This window comes from Ilyonectria robusta, assembly GCF_021365365.1.
Source record: "Ilyonectria robusta strain PMI_751 chromosome Unknown BGZ61scaffold_18, whole genome shotgun sequence".
NCBI classification, from domain to species: Eukaryota; Fungi; Ascomycota; class Sordariomycetes; order Hypocreales; family Nectriaceae; genus Ilyonectria; species Ilyonectria robusta.
The window spans coordinates 972,498-1,000,478 of record NW_025764452.1 but is presented as its reverse complement, the minus strand read 5'-3'; the positions used below and the strand labels follow the sequence as shown (position 1 = coordinate 1,000,478).

At 52.0% G+C, this 27,981-nt stretch overlaps 9 protein-coding genes across 9 annotated transcripts; 3 read left to right on the top strand and 6 right to left on the bottom strand.

Annotated features, from left to right (window-relative positions):
* Positions 1-651: 651 nt before the first annotated feature.
* On the bottom strand, positions 652-3,825 carry BGZ61DRAFT_481525 (uncharacterized protein; the record flags this gene model as incomplete). The annotated part of the gene is made up of 5 exons (XM_046249297.1): positions 652-913; positions 975-1,646; positions 1,696-2,587; positions 2,644-3,214; positions 3,532-3,825. 5 exons carry the CDS (start codon positions 3,823-3,825, stop codon positions 652-654), a joined length of 2,691 nt encoding a protein of 896 aa, XP_046100933.1.
* A 676-nt stretch (positions 3,826-4,501) lies between these two features.
* On the bottom strand, positions 4,502-6,059 carry BGZ61DRAFT_481524 (FAD dependent oxidoreductase; the record flags this gene model as incomplete). The annotated part of the gene is made up of 2 exons (XM_046249296.1): positions 4,502-5,351; positions 5,515-6,059. The coding sequence occupies 2 exons, from the start codon at positions 6,057-6,059 to the stop codon at positions 4,502-4,504; spliced, it is 1,395 nt and encodes a 464-aa protein (XP_046100932.1).
* A 404-nt stretch (positions 6,060-6,463) lies between these two features.
* BGZ61DRAFT_481523 (major facilitator superfamily domain-containing protein) lies at positions 6,464-9,955 on the top strand (the record flags this gene model as incomplete). Its single annotated transcript, XM_046249295.1, has 11 exons — positions 6,464-6,539; positions 6,640-7,038; positions 7,103-7,216; positions 7,299-7,431; positions 7,598-7,865; positions 7,924-8,128; positions 8,187-8,407; positions 8,459-8,580; positions 8,667-9,026; positions 9,099-9,353; positions 9,508-9,955. 11 exons carry the CDS (start codon positions 6,464-6,466, stop codon positions 9,953-9,955), a joined length of 2,601 nt encoding a protein of 866 aa, XP_046100931.1.
* BGZ61DRAFT_457216 (uncharacterized protein) lies at positions 9,864-11,546 on the bottom strand. Its single transcript, XM_046246627.1, has 6 exons — positions 11,489-11,546; positions 10,904-11,423; positions 10,744-10,837; positions 10,328-10,569; positions 10,140-10,264; positions 9,864-10,069 (listed from the first exon to the last, which is right to left on the bottom strand). The coding sequence occupies exons 1-6, from the start codon at positions 11,504-11,506 to the stop codon at positions 9,998-10,000; spliced, it is 1,071 nt and encodes a 356-aa protein (XP_046100930.1). The 5' UTR covers positions 11,507-11,546; the 3' UTR covers positions 9,864-9,997.
* Positions 11,547-13,657: 2,111 nt separating this feature from the next.
* Positions 13,658-16,183, top strand: BGZ61DRAFT_457213 (heterokaryon incompatibility protein-domain-containing protein). The gene has a single exon (XM_046246626.1). The coding sequence runs from the start codon at positions 13,825-13,827 to the stop codon at positions 15,871-15,873; it is 2,049 nt and encodes a 682-aa protein (XP_046100929.1). The 5' UTR covers positions 13,658-13,824; the 3' UTR covers positions 15,874-16,183.
* BGZ61DRAFT_481519 (ClpP/crotonase-like domain-containing protein) lies at positions 16,105-16,855 on the bottom strand (the record flags this gene model as incomplete). The annotated part of the gene is made up of 3 exons (XM_046249294.1): positions 16,105-16,146; positions 16,206-16,592; positions 16,697-16,855. 3 exons carry the CDS (start codon positions 16,853-16,855, stop codon positions 16,105-16,107), a joined length of 588 nt encoding a protein of 195 aa, XP_046100928.1.
* A 2,325-nt stretch (positions 16,856-19,180) lies between these two features.
* On the bottom strand, positions 19,181-20,119 carry BGZ61DRAFT_496654 (uncharacterized protein; the record flags this gene model as incomplete). The annotated part of the gene is made up of 4 exons (XM_046251043.1): positions 19,181-19,197; positions 19,251-19,543; positions 19,603-19,892; positions 19,952-20,119. 4 exons carry the CDS (start codon positions 20,117-20,119, stop codon positions 19,181-19,183), a joined length of 768 nt encoding a protein of 255 aa, XP_046100927.1.
* A 731-nt stretch (positions 20,120-20,850) lies between these two features.
* On the bottom strand, positions 20,851-22,911 carry BGZ61DRAFT_359956 (glycosyl hydrolase; the record flags this gene model as incomplete). Its single annotated transcript, XM_046241122.1, has 1 exon — positions 20,851-22,911. The coding sequence occupies one exon, from the start codon at positions 22,909-22,911 to the stop codon at positions 20,851-20,853; it is 2,061 nt and encodes a 686-aa protein (XP_046100926.1).
* A 1,687-nt stretch (positions 22,912-24,598) lies between these two features.
* Positions 24,599-26,760, top strand: BGZ61DRAFT_590956 (general substrate transporter; the record flags this gene model as incomplete). Its single annotated transcript, XM_046256661.1, has 5 exons — positions 24,599-24,613; positions 24,811-24,947; positions 25,004-25,329; positions 25,385-26,238; positions 26,324-26,760. 5 exons carry the CDS (start codon positions 24,599-24,601, stop codon positions 26,693-26,695), a joined length of 1,704 nt encoding a protein of 567 aa, XP_046100925.1. The 3' UTR covers positions 26,696-26,760.
* Between the last annotated feature and the right edge of the window lie 1,221 nt (positions 26,761-27,981).

Here is a 27,981-nt window from a genome sequence, read left to right as displayed (position 1 = left end):
GGGCGTAGAAATCGCAAGTCCTATTACGACAAACGTAGTGTAGACATTTCGGGAGAAGATTATTCACAATTATTATCAATAAAGTGAAAGTAGGGGAACTAGTTAAAATTAATTATGCATAAGAATGCCGCTTTCCGAGGCTGGAAGTAGATCCCATCTTTATTCGTGAATTACTAGGGCCGGATAGGTATACTTATACGAGAACGACGTCGCACCGAGGCCTGCAAAGTCTCTGGACAGGGGGGGGGGGGTTGGTTTTGGTGTCGATGCGCAATATATTGGCATTGTATTGCAGACTCAGTGCCCTCTTATAGTCTCGGCCACCACCCAGAAAGAATTACATGCAATTTCGCGATCATCCTGAGCCCTGTCTTATTTTAGGTTTTCGTATAATGGTTGGTGGCTATAAGCTGTCGCCCTCCGGTGGTTTAACTGGCGCAGCCCACCTAGATAGAGTTCGAGTAATTGGGCTGTTGTTCCTGTAGTGACCAGTAGAGGAGTTTCCACAGCGTCACCAATTTGTGCGTCTCGTAGTTGCCATGCCCACTCGCGAGAGGTCCACAGAGATACAACCTCTACAGTGGAAAATATTTACTTTAATACAGCATACCCAACAAAATTTACTAATGCTTCTGATATAGAGAAGAAAAGTTATCTGCTCCAATAAAAAACTAGAGTCTCAAATGCATCCGATGGCGTTATATCCTCTGGTAGCTCCCCGTCGAACTTTTCGCGTAAAACAGTCAAGGCCTCCTCTTCTAATGTCACTGCCTGCTCCTCCTTACTTGCTTCAGCCAGCAGCTTCATCACACCGGATAAGCCCCACTTTGCCCTTGCGACGAAAATATCTGCCATTGGGCTTCGCGATAGACCAGGCGCTTCGAAAATATCCAATGTCTGCTGGAAGCACCTCCTGCGGGATGAATACAGTCAGTGAAGAAAACCATGTACGTCATTGGATTGGAAGGTCTCACTCTGCTTCTTTGAGGTCCTGGCCAGAGTACTCCGGCATCGCCATCAAGCAGCCAAGCTTGTGCCACGAGTCGGCAGTGACAGGGTGATTCATGCCGAGCTGGCCAATGTAAACCTGAAGGACACCTCTGTGAATCTTGATGGCTTCATCGTATCTGTGCGCTTTAATCATCCAGTTGCCGAGGGTGTATTCGGCCGCTTCTCGGTTGGTGTTGGGCGCCTCCAGCGCTTCATCGAGGATCGCTTTCGCTTTGTCAAGCTGTCCGCTCCAGAGGTAGGTGCCGCCTAAGTTCTGGAGGAGGTTACCTAGACTACTTTCGACCTCCATGCCTAGCTTCCTGCAATGTTTGATTGCCTCGAGGTGGTATTTTTCCGCCTTTTCGAATTCATTGATAGCGGTATGCGAGATGCCCAAGTTACTGAGTATTCGCACATATAGCGTGGTTTTGAGCAAGTCCACGTTGCTCTTCCCAGCCTCTTCGAGATGCTCCCTGGCTAGGAGGATGGCTTCGCAAGCTTCCTCGTTGCGGGTCATCTCGCAACAGAGTCGACACTGATAGAAATAAAGCAGCGCCAACATCTCATCATCAGAGTCTTTGACCATCTTTAGCACTTCCCTGGCTTTATGGAATGCGTCGTATCCGAGGTCGAACTGGCCGGATTCGTACCCATAACTATGCTGCGTTAACACGACAAGGAGCTAGCAACTGAGGCGGGACATACTTGACAATTTTGGTGAGACATCTCAGCAGCATTTCTGCTTCCCTCTCAGTCAAGACGTGCATGCACCGGTCGTACACGCTCTGGACGTGGCTGAGCGTTTTCTCGACGCGCTTCCAGATGTGCGGATTGCGCACCGTGCTATGATTGACCTCGGGCGAGAACTTGTGGATCATGCGAATCACGAGGTCGGACACTTTTTGGAGGCGATCATGGTCTTTTTTCAGTTTCCGGAAGGTGACTTCTCTAAACAGCCGATGCATGCTCATGCTGCTGCTATGGTAGTCGTAGTCCACCAGCGACTGCTGCGTGAGGCCTTCCCTCGCGTCCAGCACACGCAATTCATCTTTCAGGAACGTGCCGAACTCGTGGTTCAGGTCTGCGAGCTCGAATAGTCCGGCCGGGATGGAGTCCGGGTCGAGCAGCGAGAGCGAGTCGAGCAGAACTAGCGAATCATCTGACAAAAGACTCGTAGATAGAGTCCACACATCGGACAAAGTCTTGTCGTATTCTGCAATCTTATAGCCGTCGATTTCTTCGAAGTGGCGCTGGTAGAGTTGTCTAAACTGGTTGGGCGAGCAGTGCTTCTTCCGCATAAACGTGCTGGCTTGACGCAAAGCAAGAGGCAGTCCGTCGAAATATCTGGCAAGGTGCTCGATAGCGATTAGATCATCGTCGTTTTCAAGGTGAGCATCAGGCAGTGTGGACCTGATGTAAGCTGATCCCTGCTCCGGGCTAAAAGTCTTGAGATGGAGGCTGCTCTGAGCCAGGTCGACCTCGCGTGCGGACGGATTGCGGCTTGTGATAATGACCGACCCTCTTACCGAATGTGGCCAGCATGAGTTCAGTAAAGATGGGTTGTCCGCATTGTCGTAGATGATCAAAAAGTCCTCATCTAGACGCACGTTAGTCTCATTGATTGCTGGTGAAAAAAAAGGGTGGATTGCAAACCCAGCTTGTTAATCCAGTTCAAGACGGCATAGCGTGCCGGACTGCCCTTGGTATCCAGGTTCAATTGTCGCACAATAGACATGAACTGCGTCTCAAGCTTGGACAAAGTATCAGCATAGAGCCACAGTGTAACCGGATACCTGTTGGATGCAATTTGACGATACATGAATTCTTTCGCTACAGACGACTTCCCGCTCCCACCGAGGCCGTGGATGACCACGCTTGCCATGCAGGGAGGGTTGCGCTTTGCGCTGTCATCGAAAATAGCATCTAGCTCCTGAAGTACCTCATTGCAACCAAATAATTTATTGTTTTTTGGACAATTCTGAAGGAAACGGAACGGAAGTACGCCTGAAATGCTGGACACAGTGGGTCTCGAATTCTCAAGAAGCTGCATGATGGTGTCGTCTCGCTTCTTGGACTCCTCCAAGCCTGCCGTTCCGACCTCACGGTCCAGGTGCTCGGCCTGGCGTTTCATCTTAGTCTCGCAAGACGAGAATCGATCCTCGAGAGAACGTGTGAAGGTGAGTTTGATCGTGTTGACTAGATGAGAGTTAACATGGTCATATGCCTATCTTGTCCACAGAAATGGGTTGGTTACTGAACGTCGGACGCCTCCAAAAGCGGATGATTCGACGAGGAAAGAAAGAATCTCGGAGAAAGTCTGTTTGATGCGGTCCCGCAACTGAGAGTAGCTGGAAACCGGGAAGGGGTCCGTCCAACGCTGGAACAGCGGGAGGTAGCACACGAGTTTCTGGATTTGGTCCAGGACTTTCGCATGCAGAGCCATCGCCCGCGTAGACAGCTAAACTCGTGTTAGCCCTGTTGATCGCTGCCCAGTTCGGCCAAGTCGCAAGTGTGGCTAGGAAGTGGGCCGAACCAACTTACCGACAGCAGAATAATGATGCTACCCCAGATGGCACCCGCCATCATGTCTCCACCCCCGGCAATGACATCTACGGCCTTGCCGAACGACAGGATTTGCTCGCTGATGGGGCTGAGGCGCAACAGAAACGCGTGGAACAGATCCCTCTCGTAGCGGCGCTGGACATCGCCAAACATGACCTCCAAAGCCTTGGAGTCGAGCGACTTATTCAGAGCTATCGGCCCACAGTGCGCTCGATCTTTCGGCCGCAGCTTGACGAGGTGCGCACTCAGCACTTCGTGCCATATTACGCTCATATCATTGCCATCGGGGCTCGTTTTTACGCCTTTGTCAAGGTCAATATTCAGAGCTCTGGCGTTGCTCGTCTCCTTTGCTTCTTTTCCTGAACTAGATGCTTTAACCCGTTGTGAGGTCAGCGTGGAGCCAGAACTAATCTAACTTCTGTCTGCTCCCTCAAGGTGAGCAAGTTGCCGGCACAAGGTCAAAAAAACACAGTTTCATCCACAATTCAAGCATTTGTTACCCAATGCTACACAATGACTAAATATAAAGCTTTTCATTACTCCACCGTACAAAAGACCCAGCCATGGAAGACGTTCTGGCCTCCCAAGGCAGAGAACTACACTTCAGCGGAGCGGGCTGGCATGCCCTGGCTGACTTGGAAGCACGATACATCTAAGCCAACGGAACGACCATGGAGAACTTGGATGCTGGAGAATCAGAGTACTGTGGCAAGGCGTGGCGGTCTTTGATTGAATAAAAATCTGGTTCAGTACTTGGACAAGTGTTGGGTTATTTAGAGAGGAATCAGAATATTTGACCACTTGTGCTTATCGAGAGCGAGACAAGAGGAATCATGTCCCAGTTCAACCCTAATTTGCCGCGACTTTGCCCTGCCCATATTCCTACTGGAGAGGTAACATGCGAGATTTTATATCGTAGGAAACAGAAAGGGTACGATTGGGGGGGGGGCTAGTTCTGCGGTAAACCGAGACCGGAGATGTCGACTGAAGGCTCTTGTCCCAGGAGTAGCTCGCCCATGACCTTACCGCTTCCAAGCGATAGCGTCAAGCCGTCACTGTGGTGGCCGGTATTGACGAACAGGCCGCCTACAACGGATGCGCAGCCGGCTGAAGGTTTTTCTGACGTAGCAATCGGGAGTTGGGATTCGAATGGGTTGTTCGTGGAGCCTTCTATGCCAAGCAAGCCCCAGTCGACCTTGGTGATGATGGGGTGGTTTGGCACGGCCCGCGGACGATAGGCGCGGCCAAGGTCCAATATCTCGAGCACTTCGTCGGGCGGAAGGCCAAGGTACTTGCGGGTCAGCTCAAGCATAGCCTCGATCTGGGTTGGCTGCGGCTTGACGAAGTCGGCGTATTCTGGGAGCAGCTCTGGAATCGCTCCATACCCACCAATGTACAGGGTGCCACCGGGAAAGCTGGTGATGTCGAGGCTGTGATCACCCGGGATGACGCTGCCAAGGAAGACCTGTTCGCTGCCCTTTTCGTCGTCCGAGGGTTTCCATCCGGGCGTGCGGACGCGGAAGTGATTACCCGCGGAGCCGGAGACGTCGAAGGGCACACTGGTTTGGGCCAAGGGAAACAGGCGAGAGAAGACACGGTCGGACCATGGTCCAGCAGCAATCACGAGAGTCTGACAAGGGACTGTGCGGCTTGCACCACCCAACTCTTGGAGCTCAACACTTTTGAAGCGCTGCGAGGCTTCGTCCACACTTACTGAGGTGACTTCGGAGCCGAAGGCGAATTGGACTTTTAGTTGTTTGCAGCGCTCGTACATGAAGGCACAAAACTGTGCGGGGTCGCTGTCGAGCAGTCAGTCGAGCAGTCAGACATAGTGGAGCAATAGATGAACTGAACAGGTGAAGGCAAAAGAGATGATGGAAATGAGAGTAAACCTCGACCCTTGGAAGTGTATACGACGTGGAAAAGAAGGGGCAGAGGCCTAAAGAAGGGGCAGAGGCCTACAGATGAGCGCCATGAGGTGCTGTAGCGAGTCTATGGGCGGTCCAGTCAGACTCAGTCTTGAACCAGCTCGGGAGGCTCGACAGCGGGACATGGACGGGCGGAGACGGCCCCCAAGTGTCTGGGGGACTGGGAACGCCAGTGAAATCCTTTGGTGTGACGCGGAAGATGGTCTGTTGGGTGAATTGATAGCCTTCTTTGCCATTGGCCTGGCGAGCGAGGTCGGCAAGCAGGCGGAACGACAGCATGCCCAGCGGCGTCGTCTCAGGCGCGAAGCCAAAGTCGCCGAGGCCGCCGGTCGCTTGGCTTGAGGCGGCGGGACTCCAGCGCTTCGACGGCTCGACAATGACGACTTCGGGGCGAGGACGGGCCTGGGCAGCCGGGTCGCCGGCCAGCACGAGCGTCTCCCACTCGGTGAGCAGACTGTAGGCGGTAACCAGGCCAATGATGCCGGCGCCGAGGATAACGACGCTCTGGGGGCTGTCGGCGTCGGAGTCGGCGTCGGCGTCAGCGTCGGCGTGCTGTGGTTGGGCCCAGAAATTGCCCATGGTGAGGGTGCAATAGAGAAACAGGAAGATGGCCGAGGTCCACAAGCAGCAGCGGACGCCAACGGTCATATTAATACCCGACATAGTTGGTAAGTGCCGAGATGCGCACAGTTCCCGTAGCTGAGGTGGAGTTCGAGTAGAGAAGGAAGTCAGGCTGTTGTCATAGTATCATCAGCTACGTGCCACGGCGCAACAGCCTGCTAGGAGGCAAGAACCAAGAACTACCCGGGATCAATACTTGATATTGCCCCATACTGCCTGCAACCGTGGCCGAGCACTGCAATTCCTTCAGTACCTAGCCTAGCGGTTAACTTACAGGGAGGAAGCGCCCTGCCACGCTAGTGTTAAGCCCCAGGAGTACCCCACAGCCAAGACGAAGCTTAACTTGACGCACACCAATTTATATGCATCTGTTGCGCCCAGTGCAAAAGGGAACACTCCACAATACAGAGCTGGCAAAGTACCTTGTATACCGTAACAGTATGTTCCTTCCATTCTTTTTCTAGCATTCTGCCATCGACCACCGTACAGACACCCTTCCTAACTGGGAAGACAGTGATTGATGCTACTCCTTATTGAGCAAGCAGTGAGTCAGGTACCTCAGGCACGCGCGGCATCGACGATCACCTCAGCAGCCTCCCTCTACGCAATGCACCTCTAACCTCAGCTGCCCGGCGCCCTTCTCTCGGTGTGCTCCTCGCATCTCCGACTCCAAATGGCCGTCTCTGCAACCTTGAAGCAGCTGGCTGCCCGCGCAATCGCTTTCCTGGACGACCCGCCCCGACTCACCTATGTCTTCCTGCTCATCATCTTCCTCGAGCTCCAACCATCCGCCTGCTCGAGAGCGCCATCTGCCACCAGCACTACCGCCATGACGAGCCGGTCGGCGACATTGACGAGTCCATGTGCAAGCTTGTGCCTATTCAGGCCAAACTCGCCCGAGTCCGTGGGCTCATGAGCTTCTTTGACGCTCTACCTGGTAGCTAGCTGTCTCTCCGTGTCGCCCTGACTGACCCACCGTGCTCACTCCCATCATCTTGTAGTCATCTGCTTCGGCTCCTTCTTTGGCTCGTTCGCCGACAGAAAAGGCCGTCGCTTCCCCTTTGGCCTTGCTTGTCTGGGCATCATCGGCGGCATGGCTTGGATATTTTTTACCTGTACGTTCTTGCTCTTGCTGCTTGCTTGGTTGCTTGTTTGGCTGCTTGCTTTTCTGCTGTCCCCCGCCTTAACCCTCTCCAGGCCACCTCTGGAACCGTGTCCCCATTGAGGTTGTCTGGTTCTCGTCACTGTTTCGACTCATTGGCGGCGACCCAAATCTTGCCATTGCCCTCTGCTTGACCATGGCTTCCGACGTGTCGACCGAGACCACCAGGTGAGCCGGCTAGCTCTCTAGCCAACCTCCAGCAGCTAACCTCCGACGACAGGAGTCAATCCTTCTATCGAGTATTCGCGGCATCGTTGGTGACAGATCTGGCTGGTCCTCCGATTGCTTACGCCACCCTGCGACAGTCACTCTGGCTGCCCTACCTCGTATGTAGCTTGTCACTGCTGTGCACCTATCCCGTCCTGCTCCGCATGCCCGAAACGCTGTCCAAGGCCCGCCAAGAAGAGGAGCAAGAGGTCCAAGGTGGTGGCGAAGCACACAAGGCCATGGAGCGCACCGGTCTCGCCTCATACAACAAGTTTCTCAAAGATCGGCGCATACTCGTGGGCATCATCACCGTCTTCCTAGCTCAATTTCGGAACAACACGATTGAAATCCTGCTGCCTTACACCTCCATCCGATTTGGACTGAAGCTTGGCGAGGTAATTAGGCCTAGGACATGTTATCCCGCCGCTCTGAAACTGGACTAACGTCTCACAGACGGCAACACTGCTTTCCGTCGTTTCGGCAGTGAATATCGTTGTCTTCCTCGTACTGCTTCCCACTCTCACCACCTGGCTGGAGGAAAAGGCCGGATGGTCAGCCCACAGGGTCAACCTGTACGTTGCGCGGGTGAGCAGCGCCATGCCATCGGCAGGTGCTGCCATGCTGGCTGCGGCTGGGAACATCGGAGTCGTCGTGTTTGGTATGCCGGGCCCTTTCCCCATGCTTTCTCCTTTGGCCACCATTTGACCCCCATGCAGCACTCATCATCTACGCTGCTGGCTTCGGCGTGCGCCTTTCCATCATCGCTGTGCTCACCGCATTTGTGAGCTCTGAAAAGGAGACCGCAAAGCTTTATTCGCTGATCGCAACCACCGACGCCATCGCCCACATGATTGCAAGCCCCCTTCTCCAACTAGTCTGGGACAAAGCGCTGGACATAGGTGGCAGGTGGATTGTGCTACCTTTCGTTGTTCTCGCGGTACGTATTCCCGGTGTTGATGTCACCCGATAAACCTGCTGACTGTACCAGGCCATCTTCCTCATCGCCTTCGGTACTTCATTCTTCATCAGGGAGCCACCCTCTAGTGCCACACGGCCTGGTGACGAAGACGCTCATCGCAGCGAACAAGAGCCGCTCCTCAGTGAGGCTACGTCCGTCGCCGCTGGTTGAGCCGGCTGGCGTCACGGCGTACCTGCAATCCATCCCGTTCGCCTGCAGCGCGGTCCGCCGCATCCAGGTCGGCACCACAAACTTCGCCTACCGCCTCTTCCTCGACAATCCCGTGGGCCGCTCCCGAAACTCGACTGCAATCCTCAAGTACTCGGCTCCTTATACCGCTGCCGAGCCGCGTGTGCCCTTCTCCGCTGAACGCCAGGCTTTCGAAGCGCTCGCTCTTTACCCATATCCCGTGGCGCGAGTTCAAGTATCCGCCCGCGGGCGACAGTCAAGGAGAAGTCGGGGCGCCCATTGAAGCGGCAGAGGGCCAGGACCTCTCTACCACACTTCCCGAGGGCTTTCTGGACGATCGTGAAAACCATGTGACAATCATCGAGGATTGCACACCGAGGACTGATGCTGCAGCCGGTATCGTCTGGGAGTAGGCCAAGCACTCGTTCCGTGTCTTCCTTGAGGATGTGGCCGAGACGCCTGCTAAACACCCCATCGCAAGTAACCTTGGTCGCCGATTGGGTCTTTTCCTTGCCCAGCTGCATGCTTGGGGTGCTGGGCCTGGTCACACAGAGGCTGATGGTCTGTTTGGTACTAATTCGTCGGCGAAGGAGCTCAGTATCGAAGAGACGTTTACGGATTTCTTCAAGAATGTCGCCGCGACTGGGTACACAGTCGATGACAATCGCAAGACACTGCTAGCGGCTCTCGAGGGATTAGAGCGGGATGTGCGGGAGAAGCTCGAGACCTGTATCATGTATGATTTCTGATAGGTACTTGCCTTTCTTGCTCCTCAGACTTTTCTTCGGCATCTTTCTCTTTCTCATTTTTGAGGCCATCTTCGTGCCTTTGAACTCATAAGCCAAGTCCCCGATGTCGACATGTCGTTTGCTTCTCTCACGCGTTACTAGGATGGGAAGCGTATTGGTCAACTTCGAGAACAACGGCATCCTGCCGAGCGTCAGTGTGATTGACTGGGAGTTCGTCATGATGTCTCCTGCTTTCATCGACGTCGGCAACTTCGCCGCTGAGCTATTCCTAATCAGTTACTACGAGGGCACCGACTCTACGTACGCAACCGTGCTTGAGGCCTTTGCCAAGGCGTATCACGAGCTCGGCGGCCCACTGGACATCCAGCAGGCCATCCGGTTTGCCGGCGCCCACATCATGATGTCACTCCCCAGACGACTGGACTCGCCACGAAGCATGGCTACCAGAGACACGGCGGCCCCTTGTGTGGACCAGGCACTCAAGTTCATCACGAACCCGGATTTTGACTATCTGGATAATCGACATCAGGACCCCTTTGCGAATATGGTGCGGCTGATGAAAGAACGCCGGCAGACGATGCAGCCGTAGAAGGAGGACAAACCCCCCAGTCTCCAATGCCCTCCATTTGATTCACTCTGTGCCTCCACTCATCTCCGCCAGCAGCGTGCTGAGCGACTTGGACAGCGACTCGGACGGTAGAGCCTTTGATAGATTAGAATATTTCATCTCGTGCAAATGCAAAGGATCGGCTTTCGGCGTGGGCCCAACTTGCCTCGTCATACGGACCATTTCGTGCCGTCCCTTCTGGCCACAACACCACTGTTAGGCACTCGAAGCTCCAGCGCGGTCGCGCCATCGCCGGTGCCAGGGGGTTCTGGAACGCTGCGTGCGGGCAGGCTTGGTTTGGCACCGAGTCAGGCAAGGTTGTCTCAGCAATAAGAAGCAGTGGCTATGACTTACCGCGCGCGTGACCCTGGTGGGCGTAGCTGTCAAATGTCTTGAACACAAACACCTCGTCGGGCTGCTGGTCCTCTAGAAAGTACCATTGGTGCGATTCGCTCCAGAGCACATTAAATGTCTCACGAATCTTGTGCAGGTAGATGTTGTCTGAGGCGACCAGATCGCGGCGGTTGTCAAAGGACGTGTAGTCCATCAGTGCCAGCGGCCAGTCTTGGAGCGGGCCAAAAAGCGGTCGCCAGATGCTATTAGCGGTCGCAAGTTGTTAATTGCTTTTCCCGTCCCTTCTTACGATTGGAATTGAATAATTTGAAGGGAGAAGGAGTAGTAGGGAACGAATAATGGCCAAGACAAGAGCAGAGGAATAGGGAGCTGAACAGAGAAGAAAAAGATAGCAGGAAAAGTTGCAGCCTCCTAACCTTATAATCGCCCATCTCCTTTTTGATATGTCAGGGTATCCTCGATTACGTAGGGTATCGTGTATCTCCACCCGCGCAGAGTCCGGCGTCATATCTGCTCAGGCGTGTCAGCACGTTTCATCTCCATCTAGACGCTCCCAATCTCGAATGTCGAACTAACCTATGTGAACTCCCTGGACCGGCTGAGGCGTTGCCGCGTCTGTGCCCCGGGGTAGCTTTGGAAATTGCTGGTCTCTCTTTCGGACCTGGTGGGAGAATGCAATTGCATCTTCAGCCTCGGGAATCTTTCGCTTCAAGAAATCCTCGACAGCCGGTCCAACCTTCCGTCGCAACAGGTGCTCGTCGTCGTAGCCGGCCTCCTCGACGCAGTCAATAAGGGAATTGGGCCCTCGTGCGTCTTCATTCATGACCTGGAACCCATTGCGGTCCAGCTGGAACTGGTCCACCATTCCACGCATGCCCGTCACAGGCACATTGTAGTACGGGATGGACACTTCGTTGGACTGCAGGCCGCCTGGAAACGCACGGGTTGGGAGGTTAATATGATAAGGCTTAACAGTCTTGTACTCGTCCCGGTTTTCGAGATAGTAGAATGTTGCTGGCACCGTGAGCGCCCGCCGCCCTGCAAGCAATGCGGCGCCATTGAGACTCCCGTGGATTTGCTTTGTAGCTTCTCTGCACTACGGATGGGCAAACAGGGCCTTTGGTCAGCGACGGTATCAGGAGGAGTCAAATCGAATCTTACTATAGCACGGGACAGCATTGTTAAATAGCTTGTGTGCTCAAAACTTGACAAGACAGCTTTCGGAAGATGCGAAAACACGCAATCGCAATACCCCTCATCAAGCTGACTCTATCTGCATGGGTGCCTTCGCTGCCTGATCCAGTTTCGATACAGCTATTTGCGCTTATGTAAAACCCCTTTGGGCTACTTACCGCTTATACGCCAGTCTATCTGTATGTTACATTTAGTTGTTCTCTTTTCATTCAGCTAGTAGGCTGCTGGTATATTATATTCTTTTAGCTGAAATTATATAAGTAAGTCACATAGACGGCATTTTTCCCGTCTCAGTCGCATGCAAGCTGCTCGACGTCTTCTTGACCGACCATATGAGCGCTTTATTGCACGATGCTTCTCCATATATCCTTACAAGAATCTTCCGAAAGCAGTCTATTACTAACACTGCCAATCCGAAACTCTCGACACCGGCACTGATGACGACAATTATGTGGTGTGTTGCGCACACAGCTGATATAACGCTCCTGCAGGTTCCTAGCTCGAGAGCGAAGATTATCAACGACTTGTACAACGTGGTTATCTCACTTATATCTTAGAGACATCCAGACAGATGGAGATGTGTTCATGGTCAGTCAGTAGTCTAGCGATGAAGTCCGTTCGTTGTCAGCTGATGTTGGTTCAGGAGGCCTACGCGCTGAGATTGACAGGTCCGACTCCGACCTGGCCCACTCGCTGGCGATTCTAATAACAGCCACAAACCAGCCTGCCGGTGCCATCGATGATGTTATGACGTTCATGCTCCTGTCAATCACAGTTTCGGGCTCAGACTTTAAGTCTGACAGCCAAAAGTGGTGGTCCAAGGCCACAAGACTGGCATTCTCCTTGAGACTAAACCGAGAAGACGAAGCTTGCTCAGAGTTCGGGCCGTCATGCTCCAACCCACTCTGTTCCTGTCACATTGAGCAAAGGGGATCAACGCTCGTGAACTTGGAGCATCGTGAGGAACGCCGGAGGGTGTTTTGGCTTTGGTACAGCTTGGACCGGCATCTGGCACTGTCGTTCAATACCACTCTTTCCATACCCGAGTCTAAATGTGAAGTGTACGGTAGGCTCTAGTGCCTTCGAATGAAATAGCGTAAGACTCTAACAAGACTATGATAGCACCGCTGCCTGAAGCTATCTGGGAGACTCTAGACTCATGCCCGCTTAAGGAGTTGCAAAACCGCAAGCTGGAGCCTTACACCATAGTTACTGGGACTTCCTTTTTGGAGTACTTTCTTCCTTTGATGGCGATCCTCGGCGATATAATGGAAGTCCATGCAGGAGTGAGCACCCCAGCCTTGGAGGATACGACGACACCAATTCTGTGCTTGCCATCAAGGAGTTATTAATCAAGTACGAGTCGAGTCTCAAGGCTCTTAGGGACAATAGCACTAAGAGCCACGACTCGTTTGTATTGCTATATAACTATCAAACTAACAACTGGGATTGGAATATCCATAGAATGTCATCCTCTGTATCCCCGTGATATGAGAGAGAATCGGGGCTTCAACTAGTACGGGCTTATAGTATGCACGTACTGTATGTCCTCTACGCTCTCTCCTACGGGAAATGGGATGCGATATGCATGATGGATGAAGCTGGAGATTGGATAATATCGAGCGGATTTAACAATTGCGCTACTTATGCTATTTCCATATCTCAGATAATTTCAGGCATTCTGAGGCTATATATAGCTCTGTTTAGTAGGTAGAAATTAACTGTAAATATAAAATTAAAATATACTATTGTTAAAAAAAGTATCTTGAAATTTTAGTAACTCTAATATATGAAATAAAAATACAGTAAATTTAAATATTAAATATTCTTATTAAAAAAATATATAGTTATTATTAATTATAACTATTTAATTTTAATATAAGTTATAATATTTAAATAACTAAAAGAAATATTATAATTTATTAAAATAAATATAGTATAATTATTTACATACTATTATTATACCAGCTATTAGCAGCTAGCAGTGATAGTTATAAACAGCTAATTCAGCAGAATTCCGGCACTCTGAAATTCCAGCTAATCGGGTTATATAATAATCCGGCTGCAGCCCCGCCTCCTAAAAGACTAGCCTGCAGACTACCAATTCAAGTTTCTATTCCATTTCCTCCATTTAAACACCAACTGTACCATTCGACGTAACACCGAGACCGCTCACTGCTATCTTGTTAAAGGCAAAGCGCGATTTTAGGGACACTCTTCAAACGGCCCTCTTCATTCACCACAGCATTCCGGCTCAACATAGTCTTTAGTTTGGCCCATCAGATCAGATTCGCCCTTAGACCATGGCTACGTCTTCAACAGACCTGTACAAGCACCTCCCAGTAGACTCGAGGGAGATACGGTTGCTTCGGGTCATTTCCCTTGAGGAGAATTGCACACTCTGGAGCCTAGAAGTGGCATCTTTAGACATCAACCCTCAGTTTATTGCGTTGTCTTATGTATGGGGGGATCAATCCCGAACTGAGGGCATAAGCATCAATGGCCAAGCCATCGCCGTCACTGACAACCTGGCCCATGCACTTCACCACTCCCAAAACGTTTGGGCTAGCATCCACCAGGACGTTACTCTGTCTGGACTACGCATCTGGGTTGATGCTGTTTGCATCAACCAGGCAGACCTTTCGGAGCGCAGCAGGCAAGTACGGATGATGGGATCGATATATTCTTCGGCCAAATTTGTCTTCTCCTGGCTTGGACTTGAGGCGTCGAGTTACGATTACTTGGGCTGGGGCATGGACACTTTCGCCACGCTGGCGCACGAAGTCGACGGTCTAAGTGTGGACGAGCTCGTTAAGTTTGACTTGCTTCGACCTCATCCGTGGCTTTGTTGGGACCATAAAGACAACGGCCGCACGATGAACACGCGTTGGAATGGCACCATACACCTCATGGAGAAAGAATACTGGAAGAGGCTATGGATATATCAGGAACTTGTCCTTCCCAAGGATGTCTACCTTTTCACTTCCTCTCGACATTTACATCTCGACAAGGTCCTATGTGTCAGTCAACAGTTGAGGGCACTCAGAGCCGCTGTCCTAAAGGCCGAGACGCCAAAGCCCTCGTTTCTAGATGGCTCGATTTGGTTGAACCTTTTCGGCACCAGCTCTCCCGATATATGGGCTCCTCTTACCTGGGTTTCAGAAGGACGTCGAAACTTTCACAAAGGCGACAATGTCCCTCGGGCTGTTGATGGTTCGAACAGCAATCAATGGGACCTTGCATTCACGATCGCGCGAAAGCTAGAGTCGACGGATCCAAAAGACCTCATCTACGGTCTTCTTGGTGTCCTGAACCTTGACGTGGTACCGGACTACAGTCCCGCCACCACCGTGGCGGACGTCTACCGCGACTTTATTCGGGCGTATCTGGATCATTGCCAGCGGTTACAGCAACCTGAAAGCCTTGTCTTTCTAACTTATTCTGGCATCGGCATGTCCGACAGTACTGCTACCAATTTTCCGTCGTGGTGTCCAAGGTTTTCCGCTCCGCTGTCTCAGGGGCTTGCCACTCATTCCGATGCTATCTTCGATGCCGGAGCAGGCATTATCTACCCGGACAAACCCAGTGCAACAATTCAGGGGCAACACTTGTATGTTCTAGGGGTGGAAATTGACTCCATCATCAGCATCGACGAAATGGAACTCAAGGTCAATATCAACGAAAACGATGGGAGGATATTCAACGAACTCAAGAAAGTCTTCTGTCAGATGACGCCGACATTCCGCTCACTTACTGGCACCAATCCGATTGTGGCGGTGTATCGACTGCTCGCAAGTATCCACCCAGTGAGCCATTACGCTTCAGACAACCTGGGAAGCGATTCGATCTTCTTCCTTCGCCTTGATCCTCTGCTTGATGCCCTGAGAACACTAGATGTCGACACCCTCCGAGCGGCTTTAGATCCAGAATCGGACGCTAAATCGAAGCACGGCTATATTTCCGCGGATTATGGAGACCCCGACCATCTTCCCCTCTTCATGGAAAGCCCACAGCGATACATGGAGTATGTCGTAGGCTCGGTTGTCCGTGAATACCGGGGTTCATCCATCTTAAGCGCTATGATATCTGTCATTGAAGTAGCGCATCGACAAGATAAACACACTATCTTTCGAATATCCAAGGATTATCTTGGAATCGCCCCATGGGGTTGTGCGAGGCAGGACAAAGTCTGCATTCTCCAAGGCTCAAAATATCCCGTCATTTTACGCAAGGAAGCTGATCACTATGTCCACGTTGGAACTTGCATTGTTCCCGGGCTGATGGATGGAGAGGCGATCGGACTGGCCAGATCTGGCAGGGGTGGTAATATTCAGAGATTCAGCATCCGATAACAAAAAGGGGCCGATTATCTGACCTTCAAAGAATAGCGTAAATGGCAAGCAGCAGGCTCTTGCGACCACCACCCCTTGATCTGGCTGTCCTTGCAACGCCTTCCTCTATGACCACTATCATTGATGCGTATGTCATATAGGATATTAGATGCGATGTCAAATTCCGCGTCTCTACGGAAACTAATTTGCTATATTTTACTTCTTGACTTAGCCTTCTGTTGCTGTTCGAATTCAAACTTGTTGACGGCTTCCTTGTACTCTCCAAAGCCATACCTATCAGCATGAATAATATCATATTCGCGGTTATTAACATCAAGTAAACGTTGCAATACCGGCTCCTTCATCAATCTTTTAGTCGCTTTGAGTGATCCTGGAGGCGACCGTGATAGACTCTCAGCGATCTCCATCACGCTTGGAAAGAAGGTATCCTTGGGGAAAATCTTATTGATCAGCCCGAGATCCCGTGCTTCTTGTGCCGTGATTCGTTCTCCGGCGAGAAAGAGAGCGGCAGCCCTCTGGTGGCCCATAAGGAAGGGAAACGAGAAACTTGATGCTCCTTCTGTTGCCATGCCCTGTTTGACAAAAGGCGTGAACAGATACGCATCGGGTACGGAATAGACTAAATCGTATAATTCGGGAGTGCTGACGCTATAGCCAACAGCAGGACCATTAACTGCGGCGATTATGACCTTTTCCGACAAGATAAGGGTCCTATTCAGCTGGTGAAAGTCAGAGCTCTTTGCAAATGACATGCTATCGGTATGCACTAAATCCATGCCGTGCAAAAGAACCGTCCTTCGCCCGAGAGAATAATAATACGGACTTCCGGGTGATTGTTGACCACTTTCAAGGCAGAACCCAACTCGGATAGCAGTTGTGGTTGCAACGAGTTCCCCGATTGTGGCCTATTAAGCTTCACCAAGGCGATGTGATTGCTTTGTATGAGCTGCACAAGTATATTGGTATATGTGGGTAACTCCATCGTGTCATACTCTGAGTCAAGATAAGCTAACGTAGGTTCGTTTGGAGGATGTCGATTAGTGGTAGGTTATTCTAGCCACGACGTACAAAGGGATAGCACTCTTTTCAGGCGCTTGGAGGGTATATCAAATTGATGCACCCGGTTATGTTAAGACCGGTCCGGCAATAAGCGTATGAGATTGAAGAGGAAAATAACGGCTCCCGCACCAGAGATAAAGCCCAAGGATTGAGGCAGGAACAATACATACTGAGGGGGCAAGATCAGCGGCGAGTGAAGGATGATTCTAATTGCGTGTTTCCAGCCAACTACGGGCGAGCCATTTTAGACCCCCGTTAAGGAGTCTGGCAAGAAATTAATCAGGTGGTCAACCTAACCGCTACCGTGCTAGGCCTCCGGACCGGATCAGTCTAGCCCTCGTCAGAAGGATCAAGAATCTTCTTATACGCGGATATTTACAGACCGGTACCGTGCCCAGAGGGGTTGTAAGATAAACCCCTATTCTTCGTTCAGCTCTGAGTAGTCTTTCATGGTCGTGTGACAGGCGGTTAGGGACACTTGGGCTAGCTGGTCGCTAGCGGGGATGTCTCTAGGGTGACCCGGATGGGGTTAAAAGGGGAGGTCAGTGCCGTCACTGGGGGAAATCATCGTTTTTCCTTTCATCAGAGATTCTTCCTAGAAGTCAGAGAGGCCGGAAGGGCTCGAGGCTGCTAGGGAGTCTATTAATTGATTGCCTTCATTTTTGAGAGATTTATTTGAGCCTTCTTGCCATCACTACGTTCCCTGTCCAACCTCCGTCTTCAACCTCCCTCAGATATCGGTCTGCCGCAGGCCCCATTGATGCCTTGCCAGCGAACTTTCCTGCGACCGACCCGATATACAATCTCATGAGATGCTTCCCTATCAGGAGACATAAGCCTCAGGTTGATCCGACCTCATACGCGTAATCTGGTGCAGCTTCGGGCTGACCGGCCAAGACGCCTGTGCGACGACTCTCTGTGCATTTCCCCTAGGGAAGGTTAATGAGTTGGGTGTTGTTTTCCGTCCCTTCCTGCTGCTAAAGTCGACCTGCCTGCTCAAAGACGCGCAAAGCGATTCACACCTGACTGCATCAAGTGAATTCAAGCGGTCCTGTTTGAAGTAACGCGTATGCGGCGATGTAAACCTGACAGCTTCCATGCCAATAGAAACGGCCCAGTCTTCTGGGACGAGGGGGAATCGATGGACAGTGGGAGGGTATGGGACGATGATGGCTGCGCAGGCAATGCACCCTGGAGGTGGTAATCCTGAACCCTGAACTTAAGGCGCGGGTGGGCTAATCCGTGGTTGAATTGCCTGAGAAAAAACACAGGGCTGCGTTCCGGTCATCGAGTATGCAAAGCACGCCGCTCGCGCAGGTGCACATGAACCGTTCACCTCTGAATCAAGGCTAATCCCCGAAGTATCCGTCATCAATTCTGGCCATAAGGGTTCGCTTTCAAGCGTAAGGGCGGTCTTACGAGCGGACTTCAACTTGATCAGCGAGGTACAAAGTAGAGCCCATCCGCGTTGGTCTCGTCTTGGGAACACTTCCTTTGCGATTGCGATTGCAAAATAAAACCTTCCGTAGTCGGAAAGAGGGAGCTGACTCAATTCCTCAGCATCAAAACCTCCGCAGCATCTGCAGCGGAAGATTAATTGATAAAATTGCCCTGTGGTGCTGATTGTGGTCCGTTTAATTGAAGCATCCCGCTCCTATCACCCTGATCAACCTTCAAGATCCCGCGACTGGGTTTGGCTTCTCCATTACCAGGTGCTTAAATCCTGCTTGGAGGGTTCTGGAAATACGGTTGGGCGCTAGTCTGGCTTAAAGATAGCCTGGGAACTGGAGAGATTATGAATCATGACATCGGGCCGCTTAGACAATTGACAAGATTAGTATTCATTATAGCGGTTGTTCTCAAATGTTTTTTAGAGTTGTGGGCCTGCCTCAGTGTGACTGAGACTGAGAATATTAAAGGTTCTTTTTCAGGGGCACTGCCAGAACAAGACTGCAAACTTATCAACTCATCGATCTCTGTTGTGAGACTTCACATTCTCGTCCCAGGTCGCCCTGGGAGTTTTGACGCACATCTCATGCAAACAAAGGGTGTGACAGTTGATGCTTTCTTCCCGTCATTCCCTTTTTTCACAGCGCCCATTATCTCATGAGTTGACGCAATGGGAGGGGGATAGGGAACCCCGTTCGCAGTCGATATGCTCAAGTCCGCATCACTGGGAATCCTCTCAATCTGCTCGATCGATACCATAACAGCACTCTCATTCCAAGATACAGCGTCTTCTACTCTTCTATCCATCTGGGCCCCCTGAGGCCGCAGTTCGCTGCTCCGAATGCTGAAGGGGAGTTGATATATCTGACTCATTTTGTGCCGGCTCAGCTTGTCCAAGGCCGTTTTGAAGTCGTCAAGAATGATGGTGTCGGTGAGGCACTTGAAGACAAGGGCGAACTTCCAGAACGGGTTGATACCGCCGATTGCTAGAACCGGAGTCACAGACAAAAGGTCGACGGTAATGAAGACGAGACTCAGACACATGCTGAGAAGTAAAATGCCGAAACGTGGAGATACTCGGACAATCTCAATAAAACCGAACTCGTAGCGGTATTTGATGTTCCAGAAAAGGTTGGCAGTTGTGAATACCCACCATGGGTCGCTAAAGAGAAGGGGTGAGTGGGAGAGCAAACCAAAGTGTGTGGGGGAAGGGAACCTTACCGGCACAAGGCCTCAAACGGGCGGGTGGAAATAAAAAGACGGTTGTTGATGTCATTATAATAAGCAAAGTTCGCGTAGATCTCTAGTACCCAGTATGGTTGGGCGAGTATTATGGTGCTGATGTATATCAAGTTGCCCCGTGGCTGGAGGAACGGCTTGTTCTTTATCCATGCGATGATGTTGTGCATGGTCCAGGATGTAATGAGGAGGACAGCAGTTGAGGAAAGATACCAGCCCCAGACGGGAGGATCAAAGAAGGTGAAGAAACCGTTGGGTACAGCCAGGACGAGCTTTTGGCCATGGTAAGCAACCGGGTTTGCATGCTCTACGAACACACGATTGCACTGACCTCGATCAGAATGAGTTTATGGAGCAGTACTCCACTGCGCATGTTGGCGAGGGTAATGCCGGCCATAATGACCAAGGCCCCAACCATGAAGCCCTGCGACCATGCCTCCAGCGTCAGTTGCGCTGGGCTCGACGGCTTGAACTCATGGGGTGATGGCGTGTTTGCCATGGCGCCGCCTTTGGAGGGAGGTGGGAGGGTGTTGGAACTTGGAATGCGAGAAAATGCGGCCATGCAGGGTGGATGACGGGGGGATTTATCATTGCAGTCCCTAGACCAAATGGACCAACTAATTACCCCGCATTCGACATTCGACTCCTAGTTCCGTGGAGACGGTGATCTTAGGCTTAGCTACAGTAGTGGCTTCTCATGACCCTTGTCTTGCACCCCATCTCCTCGCAGGGTTGTGCTTTAAATCTGCTAGGGCTCGGGCACGCCACCGCACCCGCCAAACTAGATCGATGTTAGTGCGAGTAGAGTGCTATCATCATCATCATCATCATCATATCATGGGGTTGGTTGGTTGGTCGGGCCCAAGGGTGTGTACGGTACGGGGCACTAGTTTCGCGCCTCTGCCACCCACGTTTGATGTGATTCGTGCTGGTAGAGAACATGTGCGGCATTTCAAGTTTGCCACTCCATGGTTCTGAGAACACCTGTCATTGTAAAAATGTACTACGTCTGGGTCTAGATGGGAGACAATGTAACCCTAAGATTGGGTACGTAGCCACATTGGCCACAACTCCTGGCGCACAAATGTACAGTTTGCAGTACCGATACAGTAAAGAACCAGGAAATATGTCACCAGAGAGAAAAGGAAAGCCTTCCGTCCGTCACCTCATTCCCACCATGCCACCCTCTTCTCTACCCTCCGGGGTTCGCAAAGAGACATGCGTCCACCACTAGCACCAGCTCGAACCAAGAGGCGTTAGGTTGATGGATTCAAACGCTGCAGTCCCCCCATGTCCAACAATGGTGATGTCCTTTGACTCTTGATATCTTGGCCAAACGGTAGCCGTCATGACCGTCCCATCGCCCGCAAAGACCTCCAGGCTAGAACGGTCGATAAATATATCCAGCATCAGCTTGTTCCTGGCCGAGCCATCGATGACAGCTTGCCACGTTCCCGCCTGGCCGTACCCGGCATTCTTCGTGTCAAGCGTCAGAGTTCGGTTAGCTGTGGTGTAAGTCAGCAGCACTGCCTCTGCCTTGGATTTGAACAGCGAGATGGTGATTGATGAGGCCTTCGTCGCGCCGAGGTCCACGGCGACTTGCAGTCTCGCCGTCTTTGTGCTCCCGGCAAAGAGAGCGGCATCGTCGACCCTCCGCCGCCCGAACCTCTTCGCCGGACCGCTTGCAAGATTGTCAAGGGCAGCGATAGGACGGCTGCCTAGGCCTCCGTCGTTGCGAATGAAAAGCTCCCGGGTTACAGACTGCGATCCAGCCCAGCCGTTGACGCGGCTCGGCCACTTTGGCGTGGGCCAGTTTCCCATCCAAGTGATGGCCAGGTCACGGCCCGAGGCGTCCTTGTACCACTGCATGGCGTAGCTGTCAGGGCCGGCATCGATGAGGCCACGCTTCTCGCTGGTGAAGACTGAACCGTTGTATGTGCCTGTCTCGTACCACCCTAACGCGTTTCCGCCATAGAACAGGACCCATTTGTCACCCAGGGGGAAGAAGTTGGGACATTCCCACACGGTGCCGGTGCTGCCATCGCCGGTGTAGAGGATGCCAACGTGGGACCAGGAGACGAGGTCGGTGGAGCGATACAACTGCACGCTGCCGCTGACGTCGTTGCTCGAGCCGACTACCATCTTCCACGAGTTGTCTGTAGGGTCACGAAAGACTTTGGGATCTCGGAAGAAGATGGGCGCTCCCGCGGGAGGGCCAGCAATCACAGGGTTCTTCAAATCGAGGTCGAAGTGGACGCCATCTGCGCTGGTCGCGGTGGATACGACCTCCTGGACTGCTCCAGGGTGAAAAGACGTGTCCGTATAGTCAGTGAAGATGAGGCGCAGTTTGTTGCCATGAAGTTTGTCGACGACGGCGCTGCCGGTGAAGCGCCCAGAAGTGTCCTTGGGGTCGCTTGCATTATTCGGGGATAGGGCAACAGGCAACTCGCGCCAATGCACCGCATCGACGCTCTCCGCGTGAGACCAATACATAGGACCCCATAGTGGCGCGTCCGGGTTGAACTGGCTGAAGAGGTGATGGTGCCCTCGCCATTGGCTGAGGCCAGCCGGATCGTTGATCCAGCCCTGATACTGAGTATAATGAAACTGAGGGCGCATGGGGTCTGCGGCAAAGAGCGAGCAGGCCGCTGAGCTGCTTGCTGGCGGTTGATTTGACTCGCCGAGTACATTGAAGGTGAGGCCTTTCCCATCGCCGAGTGCGTCACAGCCGACGCGGACATCGTCAATGTTGATGTGGCCCCACGAGTTCGAAGTGCTGCTGTCATGCACAACCAAGTGCACCATCTGCCCTGCCCACTTGCTGGTGTCCCAGATAATGCGGATCAGGGCCTCATCGTTGGTGGCTGTTTGCTTTAGAAGGAGTTTGTTGTCCTTCTCACGCACGAGACCAATGTAGAGGTTGGCAGGGTCATAGCCGCCGCCAATGAGGAAGCTCATGACAGAACTGGCGCGGAATGAGCTTGACTGGAGTTGGCCGACGGCCGCTTCGCCAGCTTGCGACAAGCCGAAGATGAAGTTCTTGCCGACCTGATGGAAAGGACCATCCCAATATGACGTAGCAGAGCTGACTGAGTTGCTTCCAAATGCATCTCCGCTGATGACCTGCCAGCCTTCGAGCGTGCCAGTCTCGAAACTGGGGTTGCGAGGGCCCGGGTATTGGTGAGCGTGACAGTTTGGGAGTTTTGGGACCGAAGCCGCAAACACGGTTGACAAAGACAGCGTCAGCAGAGCGAGCGTCTGGGACGATCGTGGAAGAGGGATAAGATGCATCCTGCTTATGGGCTGCGCCAGATTCAAACAAGGAGTAGATGAAGAGGGAGTAACTACGTCTTGGGGTCTCAATGAGAAAAGGGGACTGGTGTACTTCAATCATTCACCAGAGCAGCAGCATTGAGTTAATATATAAACATTCTCTAACTATGGTAACGAGGCATCCACCTGTATTTTGCAGTCAACCCAACTCTGGCCTTGGAAGGGCTCGAGGCTTTGCAACACATGTTCACATAGGCTGATGGAGATCCTGGCGTGCCTTGCCCTAGTCGTACGTGTCGGTCCGAGGACATCGTCTCCGCAATTGTCACGGCTTGCCTAGCAGGGGAAGGCGAGTGCGGAGAGCGTGCGGGGGAGAACAAGACCTGCCTTTAGCAGTTAGAGAGCGAGGGAGAGCCAGGAATATCGGGATATATCCGATTACTCCGCGACTGTGGGGACGCGATGTAACCCAAACATATTCCGTGCTCGGAATTACCCCATCTCCAGCGTCTCCAGGAGTTAATCGGAGATGGTGTCATGTAGCATCGAAGCCCCCTGCCAACGTCGTCGTACCATGAGCTAGGCCTACATAGTACTGTGGATGACCCAGGCGATTGCGCAGAAGCTTGGTATTGGTGCTTGGCCTTGAGGGTTACTCTGCAGAGAAGGACGCTAGAAGGCTTTTCGCTGTTCTAGAAGCAGCTGATCCTGATCTAGAAGCACAAACCCCGGTTTCCAGACGCCCGACAGACGTGGCTCGAGTCGAACGCACTCGCGTAGTTCTCAAAGGCCGCTAGAAGGTCTCTAGCGGCTACTAGCATGGCTTCTCTGCAGCTCCGCAGAAGCGACCTCCTCGTCTAAACTTCGATAACGTCGTCCCACCGCGGGCTACAAGGTCCGGTCCGCGTCTACCGTCCTGACTTCTACTCCGCTCTCACCACCAGATGTACACCAGATGTACACACCGGAGAGAGCGGAGTTACCCTCTCCATTGCCTTTCATGGAGTATGACAGATGCCACATTTCCTACCATCCTCCTTGGGCAGGTGGGTTGTGTAAAAATCCATGCGCCGTAGCAAAACTCCGTCTGCCGGACAGCTGTGTGCTCTATTACGCTACAACTGATCATCTCTCCTTCTGTTGCTGGGTCGACAGAAGATGAAGAAAAAGAGAACTCAAGACTGCCTGACTCAGACTTGCCGAGTTGTCATCCCAAATCCAAACATGTGCTTTCATTCACTAGTCCATCCATCTCGGATAATACGCTCATGACTCAAGTCTCCGATATGCTTAATAGGCGAGACACGCTTCCTTCTAGCTCGCCTCCCTCTGAGCAGGTGGCCAATGACCATTTACCCCCCCGGTTATCCTAGCAACTATTCCAGCCCATCCTCAAGCGCTTTGACAGCTGACTGCAGGGCAATGGCCCAATGACAACTACCTTTGTGACCCTCTTCGTCATCCTGGGACTTTGAATTAATCTCTCATCTACTCTACCTTCCATCTCGGGAAGGGGGTTAAACCAAGCCTCGTTATCTATGACACTAGACCCTTACTTTCGAGGATGCTATGGGCCTAGAGTGTATTTCTCCGCATTATGGATTCCAAGTCTGATTGTAATTAGTCAAAGGGGATGATAAGGGTAACGCAATACTTCCCTTGGCCCATCGGCATGGCCGAACCTCCCTTGTGCGGAATCCCCACCATGTATCCACTGCGAGTAACACGCAAAGCTACGTCGTGTCATGTTGGTTCCCAACCGGGAAATACGTGACATGGAGAGACAATGATGAAGCATCAACAACGCCAGCTCCGCGAACGAGATTCTATATCTATCTACCCACGTCCCAAGGGACACCATGATGCTCATTCCTACATCCTCACTCTCAGTCAAGACGCTACTGCGAAACTCCACAGCTTATAAAAGAGTCACGAAAATCCAACACAATGGGCGTGTCGAAGCTCGCTCTCTCCAAGCCCAAAGATGAGGCCGGTAAATCTTGGCCGGCTATCGCCATAGGCGCCTTTGTCGCCTTCGGCGGCGTTCTCTTCGGGTATGATCTTGATCATCCTTCTGCGCCGTATAATATTGACTGACGGAATGATCTAGCTATGATACCGGCACTATCGGCGGTATCCTGGCCATGGAGCACTGGAAAGAACTCTTCTCGACCGGTTACACGGATTCTCAAGGTCACCCTGATGTTTCTCCTTCCCAGTCCGCAGCGATTGTCTCTATTCTCTCGGCAGGCACCTTTTTCGGCGCCCTTTCCTCGCCGTTCCTCGGCGACTATATTGGTCGCCGATGGGCACTCATCGCATCGTCCTGGGTCTTTAACTTGGGCGTTATTCTCCAGACGGCAGCCACCTCGATTCCCCTTTTCCTAGCTGGCCGATTCATGGCTGGTTTCGGTGTCGGTTTAATCTCAGCTTTGAGTACGATCCATCCTGATGCAGCAACCTGTACTACTTTTATACTGATCCTGTGTAGTTCCACTTTATCAATCTGAGACGGCCCCGAAATGGATCCGAGGCGCTATTGTTGGTGCCTACCAGTTCGCCATTACTATCGGCCTTCTCCTTGCCGCAGTGGTGAATAACGCAACCCAGGCACGAGATGATACTGGCTCATACCGTATCCCGATCGCCGTGCAATTCGCCTTCGCTCTCGTTTTGATTGGCGGCATGCTAGTGCTTCCAGAAACTCCCCGTTACCTTATAATGAAAGACAAGGTTGAGCAGGCCGCTCAGTCCCTAGCGAAGCTCCGGAGACTTGCCCCGGATCATCCCTCGATTTTGGGAGAGCTGAGCGAAATCAAAGCGAACCACGACTACGAACGGAACTTGACTAAATCGAGCTACATTGACTGTTTCCGCGGTCCGTTGGCCAAGAGACAATGGACAGGCATGGGACTCCAAGCCCTTCAGCAGTTCACTGGTATCAATTTCATATTTTACTACGGCACCCAGTACTTCAAAAATTCCGGCATGGACGACTCCTTCATCATTCAGGTCATCACTTCATGCGTCAATGTTGGATCGACTATTCCTGGACTATACGCCATCGACAAATGGGGACGCCGCCCTCTCCTTTTCTGGGGTGCCGTCGGTATGTGCGTTTCGCAGTTTATTGTCGCCATGCTGGGAACTTTGACGACAGCCCAAGACAGTGTCGGTAACACTATTGTCTATAACGTCGCGGCTCAAAAGGCTGGCATCGCCTTCATCTGCATCTATATCTTCTTCTTTGCCTCCACCTGGGGACCAATCGCCTGGGTTGTCACTGGCGAGATCTTTCCGCTGCACACGCGCGCCAAGAGCCTCTCCATCACAACGGCAACCAACGTAAGCCCTCCCGTTTCGCTCGTCTTCTGACACAGGACGAGGCAAATAACCCTGGATCACTGAGCCCCTGCTAACTCCCATCTAGTGGCTACTCAACTGGGCCATCGCGTACGCTACCCCCTATCTAGTCAATTATGGGCCCGGTAACGCGAACCTGCAGTCCAAGATCTTTTTCATTTGGTTTGGCGCCTGTTTCGTCTGCGTGGCGTTTGTATACTTCTTCATTTACGAGACGAAAGGGCTTGCACTGGAAGAGGTCGACGAGCTATACAACGAAGTCAGCGACGCGCGCAAGAGCACCAAGTGGCGGCCCACCATTACTTTCAAGGAACGTGAGGCTGCTGCGGGTCACATAGGCGTGCTGAGCGTTGGCGGTGAAAAGGCGGATTCTGAGAGCAATGGCCATAGACTGAGCCACGATAGTGCCGAGCACGACAGACGCACCGAGTCCGCCTGAGATGAGACACTGGGAGCACTATCTTCGGACCCTTCGGGACAAGCTCGTCAAGCGGACCTCACAGTAACTCCTGCAACTTCATGGCGAGCAGACACATGCCTTTCTAGACGCTCTCTCTTGCAAACTTCTTTAGCTATTTTCAGATATGTATAGGGCTTCAACAGCCACCACGTCTAGGATCTCCCTGTCACGCTTCAACGCGTCAATACAATAGTTGCCTAGACAACAGCGCTGTTCTGTGCCACCAGGAAAATGAAATGCGGATATAGAACACTAATCTTTCACAAGAGCAATGCGACATGACTAACTATTGCAGCCGCCCAAGTGGCTTCAGTGGCTCATGGGCCTGAGTGTCTAAGGCGCCAACCGTCGTTAGAGCCTTTATGACCACGCACCCAGCGTTGGTCTCACTCAAGCCGTCGAACTCCATCCCGCATCACCATATCTCACTACACCCCTTTGATGGAACATCAGTTGCACATTGCTCTAGTCCACTCATAGTCGAGACAGTAGCCAAGCAAGCTGCAATCGTGCATCGTCAACAACTTCAGAGAGCCCTTGCCCGCATCCAAGACCAGGATGCCCTCGATTTTGCAAATACTTAGAGGCAACTACCGCCAGAGTGGATTATGTCCTGGACACACAAGGTACATGCCTGCATCCAAATTGGAGCCTGATGACTGACTGTTCGTTTCTGACGATTCTTGTTCGGGTGAGCCGCGTTTTGAACACTTGGGTCTAGATGCTTGCGTTGTTACCCTTCCCTTGTACCTGTATTTGCACCGCACCCTGGTCTTATTGTCGTCGTCGTCGTTGTGGTGCTCATCCTCGTCATCCTTCTCGTCTTCAGGGTTTTGCGTAGGCCAAGCATCTCACCCGACCCTCCAGAGCTCTTGCAAGGCGGGAGCAGCCGTAGCCAAGAGGAAGCGAGATGGCTCACGTTGTTCTCGGGTAGTGGTGCGATCCCGCGCTAGCAAGTATGTCTCATATAAAGTCTCAAGATGAAACCTACAAGTTAATCCTATGATATAGCAGAGATTAATTGAAACGGCGTCTTTATTTTTGGAACAACATATCAACTCCGGCTCAAGAAAGGCAGAGTACACTCTCCGAGGATCGGTTACTTGTTGATACAACGTGATCCTAGGCAGATGTATGTTGGCCTTAATTATGCCGAATAACATCACAAGCGCCGCATATCTCAGATTAAATAACCTATAGCCATCTTGAGGGTTTTATTTGTGGTACATATCCTAGTCATCGTGAAGAGGTCCATGACCAGTTAA